The sequence below is a fragment of the Triticum aestivum genome, chromosome 7D (assembly GCF_018294505.1).
Source record: "Triticum aestivum cultivar Chinese Spring chromosome 7D, IWGSC CS RefSeq v2.1, whole genome shotgun sequence".
NCBI lineage: Eukaryota > Viridiplantae > Streptophyta > Magnoliopsida > Poales > Poaceae > Triticum > Triticum aestivum.
Window position 1 is genome coordinate 575,834,641 of NC_057814.1, and position 8,722 is coordinate 575,843,362.

An 8,722-nucleotide genomic window follows, 5' to 3' on the forward strand; every position below is an offset into this window, starting at 1 on the left:
GCTTTATCTTTTTGATGAGGATATTTCTTGTTCTTGCTAGTCTAGGCCAAGTCACGGTATTGTTCACACACACAATATGAAATTTATGTCATTGCATTTAGTGGCGCATTGCTTATGGCGTCACAGCTAATTGCAAGCTGGAGGTTCCAAGGAACAGGTGCGCTCTGTCTGAGTTGGCCTATGATTTGAAGCAGGCGTCCGTTGTCCTAGGCCAAGTCATATGTTCATATTCTAAGATCATCGTGCATTCGGTGGTGCATTGCCTATGGCCTTTTTGCAAGCTGGAGAAATAAAAGAAGCGGTGGTTTTGATACCGACCAACCGATGCACACTTTTTTAAAATTTATTTGTGGTGAAGGAACAAGTACGCATTCGGTTGGCCCATACAGCTGCAGCAGCAGCTCCAGTAGGTCGTACCGCCGTTTGCCAAAAAAGAGTGGGCTGTACCCTGTACTACAGTAAAGCACAACCAAGCAGCCGACTGTTGAGCAAAGCAACAGCCAGCCATTGCCATTGCCAATCAGACACAGGACAGCCGTTGCCAATCAAACAGAACCAGCCTTGATTTTGGTCCAGCTGGCTGCCCATCAGAAACACCTAGCAAGACCAGCTCCAGCTAGCTGTTAACCAAGGGCCAGCCAGCGGCACAGGGACACAAGCACGAATGAACGGTGCAAAGTTAAGCGGGAAAGAAAAATGCTGGTTAATGATCTAATGATCATAGATTTTGGAAGCATTTGTCGTTCCAGCTCAGATCCAAATAGATTTGGTCACCACATGGTCGATGGCATGTGCTGGGTGGTAGGAAGATTCAAAACATGGGGCCTCCGATGAGCAAATCATGGGCTTCTGCTGATGCATGCAAACTGATGCCAACGATACGTGTGAGTGTCATGGACTTCCAACTGCTACAACCGTCGGAAGGGCATACAAAAAATAACCTACTAGCGGTTGAGATGAGCTTTCCCTGCTGACACGACCTCCGCCTGGTGCGACGATTAATTACAATAATATGATCTAGCTTGCTATACACCACCACACCCCAGCAATGCCATGTGGCCGTCTTAGTAAGGTTAGTAGCCTTCGACCACATTTTTCGCACCAGGAATCAGCTCAGATGCATGAACGATCAAGTTAGCCAATCTGCCACGATCACACGGCAAACTGTCAACTGTGACATCCACAGAAGCGAGGGCCATAATATCTCAACCGTGTCAACTGTCCGGGAGAGCGAGCAAAGTAAATCAGCGTTGGTAACTTGTCGATTTCTGACGAATCTGCTGCTTCACCACCTTTGCTACAATGGCCTCATCGGCTTCCTTGTATTCACCAGTAATCCTGTGGCAGGAAATACGACCATGATTTGGTTATTAAGTTAGCCATGCAATTTGAAGACAAGGTAAACTACATAAACCATAATTGACCCTTTACAAAGGCACTTCAGAAATTATGGAACAAAGCAGAAAAAAAATCATTATGTTGAAATGGTTATGAAGGATCATCAAGAAACCTCAGTTTAGAAAATGATGGAAACAACTAGTTTTCTGATGAGCATACCGGTCGTATGTCAAGAAAGCATCCCCTATTTGCCCAATCACTTTGTTCCGAACCTTCTTCATACAGACCTATGATTCCCCATCCAACCAGGCAAAACAAATAAGAGTCAGGCACTGGCATTAAAATGAAGCATGTGTTGAAAAGGTGCAAATATCAACCTGCACGACATCCACAGGGCCAGCATCTGGATCCCTGTTTCGGTGTATGACGATACCATTATCACATTTGTTTATGAAATGCGCACTTCCACTGATGTCGTACATATTAGGCGGTGCGCCAGTCCAGTTGTGAAGCTTTTTACAAACAATAACACCAAATGAAACCTGATTGCATATTGCAACTGTGTTGCAAAGATCTATATGAGATTGTGTGAAATTTTTATTACCTGCCTAGGGTGCGCAACAAACCATACATGACATGAATGATGTTGTGCAAAACGCTTAATCTTCGTAAGGATCTGGCTGACATATTCTGTCTCGGTTCTGTTAATAACATAGCAAATGAGTTAACTCACCAAAAACAAAAGGGAAACATATGTAGCTGGGTAATAGCAGAGTTATAGTTGACATACTTGCAAAAACGCTACCTATCTTTTACAATGAATGTATGGTTTGGGTAATGCTTACTGATTTGGGGGGCGCTGATGGTCAAGCTCGTTATAAGGATCAATCACAAGACCACGTACTCCATGTCTTAGAACTGCGGCTTTAGCAAGATTAAGAACCCAATCGATGGATGGAAGGCAATCATCTTCACACCTGATTAAGCAACACATATTCAACGTCAACTTGAAATCTGAACCACCATTTAATACAGGCACATCATCCAAGAGAAATACAACTACTATTCCTTCCCAGTAAAGTGCGCATGAAGAGAAGCCAAGACACACTGACGATACCACGCCCTTCTAAACAGAGCGCTCTTGATGACTGAAAATAAACATTGATAATAGTGGCTGCTACCAATGTAGCCGTAGATGGTGAAGATATAAGTGTTGTGACCATATGTTATTGGTTTAGCAGTTTAGCAGGCCTTAGAGTGCTACAGAGACCTTTCAAGCGGCCACAAGGAAATAATTTTGGTTTTTGTTTCGCTTCATCAACAAGCTATATAGGCAGCACAAAACACAAGTGACTGAGTTTGACTCCAATGAAAGCGAGATAAATTTTGCTAAAAAAAAGCGAGATAAGTAGAAAATTTGCAGCTAAAAAATATTTCAAATTCCAAAGTTCATATTGCCAGATTACAGCATGCAACTCAGACAGACTAGGCTTATATTTTTCTATAAATGGAATTGGAGAATGATAACTACAATGTGTCGCTCCTTTCCAAATATAACACATTTGGATTATAGTGTTTACATGCTTCTTTTTGCTTATTTATTCCACCACTCTTTGTTGCTTAGTTCCTACCATCATTTGGAATTTCAAGCTAGTATTGACCAGACCCTTACCAACGTCCTCATATGGAACAAACATGATACAATGTATGGTAAGTTTATATAAGTGATCATTTTGTTCTGTGTTTAGTATAGTTCATATCACAAATATATAATTTTATTTTAAAATGTTAAAACGAGTATTGGTTAAAACACTTTCAAGGGTGCTTTCTGAAACAGTGCTGCAAGGTGGGGTGGTCGCTTGCTGACCTATTACTTAGGGTGTTCAGTCTCGGGATTGGGATCAACCGACAAGCGGGACAAAACCGACAGAAGGAAGGGTGGTGCGTTCAATCTGGTTATATGCACGCACCACAAATAGCAGCTCCAGTTCTAAAATTTGCAAAAGGTGGGTTTCATGGGCAGATCCAAACTGTCTTTGAAAACCCTGACGTCTTACCACTATTTAAAACAATGTAATTGAACTTAGTATATACCTAATCAGATGGAATGACTCATTCAACCATTCTTTGCCTTCTTCAAATTCATCTTTACTCATCCGTTCCACAGAGCCCCCATATCTGTAGAAACCAAAACAAGGATTGCTAAACCAACTAGATGTAATCACAAAACCTTCAAAACAACAAGAATAAATAGCCAAAGTTCAGAGTGGAATCTATTCCAAATAATCTTCTGTTGACAGCTTACTCTCTTCCTCAAAAGGAACTGTCCTTTAAAAAGCAGTTGCTTATTCTAGGTATCATATATGAGATCAGACACAAACAGAGATACACTTGCAGACTCTTATCCTTACCTAGCATCAAAGAAAGGTTTCTTAATGTGCTTCTCCAATAGTTTCCGGGCATGGTCTCTGACCTAAACACCAAAATCATCATTATTTCGAGGTGTCGAATGAAATGAAAGGCTAGATAGCATTGATAGTAAACAATGGCTTGCCTTGTTTTCCATCGAGCATAGTACAAATTTCCATCCACACTGATTGTTTATATTACACAGTAATGCATCGATCCACTCACTTTTGCCGGAATTTGGTACTCCTGTTACTATGGTCAATTCCCCAGGAACAACCTGCAGGAAAATAAACAAAATCACATGAGAAATTGTGGCTAATGCCTAATGCATTGAAGCCTGCAACTATAGCTTCCAATGTGCTACAGTTCAGGCCATCTTTTTGGGCACGCTAGCCACTGAAGCTGGAATCATATAATTGCTTTCAACTAGATCAACAAGTCAGAAAACACGACAACATGCCACATGTCAACAGCTATTCCCAAAATTGGTTAAATAATCTGGTTTCATGTTGCAGTCAGAAAACGACCTTCAGTGTGCAAATAAAGAAAAGAGAAGGAACTCTTGGCAGGAAGAAATCACCTAGTTGTTTTCAACAAGTATCAAGGAGTCATAATACATGACAACACAGTATGAAGTTCACTGAAATTGGTTAAATGATCTGATTTCATGGCATATGTCAACAGCCAATGCGGTCATAAAACAAGCTTCTATGTGCAAAAGAAAACAAAGGAACTCTTTAACTTGGCAAGGGACGAAGCCAGCTCGAACCGATCAAAATAGGACGAAAAACAAATGAAAAACACAACTAATAGATACCTTGTAGAGCCCATCCATACATTTCCAACCAGTAGGAATTCCAAGCTCATCCCCATGAATTCCTAGATAATAACTATCGATCTCAGGGAAGAAATCTTTGAAGTTGAATAGACCTCTTATAGGATACAGTTCTGCACCTTCTATAACCTCTTTCAATGCTTGTGGTCCTAAGAACATAAGTACCTGTAGTTGAAAAGGGAGTTACAAGGATCAACTACAGGACGTGTAAGAACACCCAAAGTTCCAAAACACAGTTGTCTAGTTTCATAAAAACAGAGCTAGAGATAATACGAACTGAACTCAAATGTGGCTATATATTTTAGATGGTTCTTCAGAATGTAGATTAATTGCATACACAAAACCTTACAGGCTCTAATTAAGAACAACAAGTAGATTACTTTCAGAAAGCATCATAATACGTTAATACTACAATCTAGGATGAGGAAGTTAACATTTAGACTCTCGATACAAGTTAGTATAAGCTTATCGCTAGAAAGTCACATTAGGAGCAGGACATTTTTACACCTCTTAGAGGTTGATCGTACTTGTGACATCAGAAATCTTTCAGCATGAAAGACAAGCAAAAGAATGATAGTGATATTATTTATCAGTCAAAGTTGCATATGCATGCCATAAAAAACCTCGTTAGCATCTTTGCAAAATTCTGTCTCGTTCTTCTTTGGCCATTTGACCCTCCAACACCTGATTGCATCAAATTAAATGTGGCAAACGAGTTAAATGATGACCTGCAGTCATAGGTAATTAAAGTAATTGTGGAGGCTTGTGATTGCAACACAATGGCAGACAAACCTTTCTTTACCAAGACGTCGAGCAAGTTCCTCAGCAAGAGCCTGCCCTGGAGGATCAGCATCCGTTGCCAGTATTATCCTAGATGCCTAATACCATATAGCAGAACATATTCAGTACACCAAAACTAAGATCTTAACAATAGAGTTTGCAAATAACTTCTGAAACGAGGAAAATGCGCACCGGGTCAAGATACTCTTTGCAGTTCCACAGATATGAATACTTTTTATCCTAGCTTTACAGGGAACGTAAGAAGATGTTAGGTCACAGTTAAGGTTTCCAGTACAGATCAGCTCACATTAAAGGAGCTATACTAATAAATAACAGTGGCAAACATAAACTCTAGTGACAAAAACTAGCAGCAGTATCAGAAAATAGTTCTAACATGATCTTTGTCCGGGAGTTTGTTTGATACTTGCGCTGGTGCACCATCTGGCACACTCACACAATTACGATAGCCAGCCTCCTCCATGGAAAGTTTATCAATTTCACCCTCAACCTGCAATGTCAGAAAGGACAAAAAGCTAGTAAATACTTTGTGAACTCAAGCTCAAATGGATTGGCAACAAAAAATAAATAAGAAAAATGTCGCATGGCTTATGTAGAACATACAATGATAATATCGCGTGCTTGCTTTATATCATCCAGACCGTACAAAATTTTCTCTGTGTTCGCCTCCTGTTAAGAAGAAAAAGTGAGTATGAATAATATTCATAGAAATATAAATTAAGCATGCAACCTAAAAAGGAACATCAAAACAAACCTGTGAAAATTTCTTAGATACTTCCCTGTATTTGCAGCCAACAAGGACTTTATCACGTCTATAGGTGAAAGCAATAACGATCTGCAACGAAATACCATATGTGTGTAACCCAATGCATGTTTTTCCATAGTAAAAATGCATCAACAGTACAGTCATACCTTGTTATTCCTTTTACGTTGCGATACATTGTTCCTTCTAAGTGTTTTTGCCGATATCATTCTTTCTGAAAAGTATGTCACGAGCTGCAAGAGATAACCATCTTACAGAATACTCATGTGCAAAAGTTTTGCCAGCATACAACAAAGAATGCAAAAGAGAACTATGAAGATGGTTTCAGTATCATTTGAAGAATATAACAATAAAAAAAGTCTACTTGATAATACTTCCATTACCTCATCACAAAGAGGCTCGAGACGCAGGTCCTCTTCACGAAGTTTTCTGATAACCTTGACTGGCTGATTTGCTTTGACTTCCTGGTCACTTTCATTTTCATTTCCCGAGTCCTTCTTTGCTTGGTACGCCTTCGGAACTCCATCAGGCTGCAGACGCAAGACAGAACAATAGTGGTATCAAGATTCAAGAGCTATAGTACTTTCAGTTTTCTTTAAGTTGTTGCTAAACTCACCTGGGTATAGCCTTTCCATCCACAATTCGCTCTAAAACAAGTCCAGTTTCCATGTGTACTGAAGAAACAGCATAGGACAGAGATCAGATGACAAATAGCCTACAGTACATATACCTTAAGAAACAACTCCAACTAACAAGCCCAAAATGTGCTGTACATAAAAACTCACCCATCTTCCCGGATGAATACGCTGAGGCTTCGTTCCTCAGTTGAGCCCCCTTCGCACTAGTTAACAAAAGGGAAATCATACTTAACCATTTGCTGTTTGATAGAATATAAAGTACAATGGATCACCAAAATAGCATATATGTATCTGTATTATATACAGATGAACATGTTTGTAAGCTGGTCATCAAATTGATCATAATGTGCAGCCACTTCACTCTACAAGAAGGCAGGCTCGTTGATACATACTTCCAGTGTGCATGATATGTGGAACACAAATGAGCTAATTAAACCGCTCAAAACAAATTGTGGCTGTGAATTCTTGATTGTTCTCAATCCATAAAAAACAACCCTTTTAGCTTACTTGCTTACCCAACTAAATACATTATGAAAAGAAAAGCAAATGGAAACAACAATTCTTGGTATCAGAAAAGGCATACCTGTGGGCAAATCGTCCGTTGAAAAGTGCCAAGCCTCCATTGGCTCATATCTATTCCTTCCTTTTTCATCTTCTCAACTACCTGCCCTAGTCGTTCTTCACAAGCCCTTCTCTCCTCCATGGAACGAACTGTTATCACAGAATGACAGCACATCAGTAAAAACAGCAAGGATTCTACATCTAGTTATCACGAAGCATTAGCAAACCACTTTCAATGCGACAAAACAGCAGCTATGCAAATGAGCAGGTGCGCCAGGTTATTCACAACCGAGAGAGCTCAAATTCTGTAAAACAGAGAAACGCTTTTTCTAGGCCACAAACCCAAGATTTTTTTCGAGCACGATCTCCCTTGATATCATATATAAGAGCGCAGGCTTCAGAACTATCTATCTTACTACAAGCCAAAACAATAAGAAATGTACGGTGCTACTGAAATTTCACTAAGCACTGAACCAGCAATGCTCGCTCGGCGCCAGAGCTCCCTGTTGCACGCGGTGCGTGATGCAGAAAGAAGAAGGAACCCCTGCCTGCGCCACAAAGCGGAACCAAAGAATCTCTCGGAGTGGTACGGCGTCGCATTACCATTCCTGGAGCGCGGGGTCGCGGGGGCGGCGGCGGGCACGGCCTCGGCGGGGGCGGTCCCGAAGCAGCAGGCGAGCTCGGGCCGCCGGGGGAGGCGGGTCCGGGAGGGGAAGGAGTGGAGCAGGCGGACGCGGTGGCCCCCCGCGGCGGCGAAGGCGGCGGGGAAGCGGCGGCGCGCGGCGAGGAGGAGGCCCGAGCCCCCGGCGCCCGCGGAGGTGGAGGCGGCCATGAGGAGCAGCGACTGGAGGGACGGCCGCGGCGGCATGGCGGGCGGCGGGGGGGGGGGGGGGGGGCGCTAGGGTTTCGGGGCCCGGGGCATGGGCCTGGGGGAAGGGGGGGTCGGAGGGTCTTGGGGAGGAAGAAAAGAGAGGCGATGAGAGGAGGAGGAGCAGGGGATTTTTGGATTAGATAGGAGGGGGAGAGGAGGGCGAGGGAGGGGTTTAGGGTTTTACGCGCCGGCCGCGTGTTCCCCGGCTTGTGCTTACACATGTGTCCCACCGTCCAGGGACTTGGAAGTGAACAGTAGTTTTAAAATAAGAGTTGGCGTATCTGGCGAACGTTCGCCACAAAAGATGGCATTTGCGAACGTTCCTCTGACGGTTTCAGTGTATTTGGAGAAACTGGAAGGCTTTTTGTAAAACTGCCATGGCATTTTTTTTCAGGTGTAGGAAAGCCATCCAATCTACACTGTAGGATCAAGATTGTGTGGCAGTTAGGCGTTCGCTGGCAGTTCCTACCTGGCGAACATTCGTCAGGTACTATTTTCCTTAAAAAAAT

The 8,722-nt window shown here is 42.3% G+C and overlaps 1 protein-coding gene across 2 annotated transcripts; it reads right to left on the bottom strand.

The window, feature by feature from the left end:
- Window positions 1-831: 831 nt before the first annotated feature.
- Window positions 832-8,232, bottom strand: LOC123165625 (twinkle homolog protein, chloroplastic/mitochondrial). 2 transcript variants are annotated; one of them, XM_044583318.1, is made up of 22 exons: window positions 7,946-8,232; window positions 7,365-7,492; window positions 6,929-6,984; window positions 6,760-6,817; window positions 6,527-6,673; window positions 6,293-6,376; window positions 6,135-6,215; window positions 5,984-6,049; window positions 5,757-5,870; window positions 5,555-5,602; window positions 5,375-5,460; window positions 5,206-5,266; window positions 4,702-4,747; window positions 4,565-4,626; window positions 3,893-4,024; window positions 3,750-3,811; window positions 3,433-3,516; window positions 2,184-2,315; window positions 1,943-2,039; window positions 1,716-1,850; window positions 1,558-1,625; window positions 832-1,338 (listed from the first exon to the last, which is right to left on the bottom strand). In XM_044583318.1, the coding sequence occupies exons 1-22, from the start codon at window positions 8,208-8,210 to the stop codon at window positions 1,245-1,247; spliced, it is 2,106 nt and encodes a 701-aa protein (XP_044439253.1). In that variant the 5' UTR covers window positions 8,211-8,232; the 3' UTR covers window positions 832-1,244. The 2 variants fall into 2 exon arrangements, with proteins under 2 accessions (XP_044439253.1, XP_044439252.1); XM_044583317.1 differs by having other exon boundaries at window positions 4,565-4,747.
- Between the last annotated feature and the right edge of the window lie 490 nt (window positions 8,233-8,722).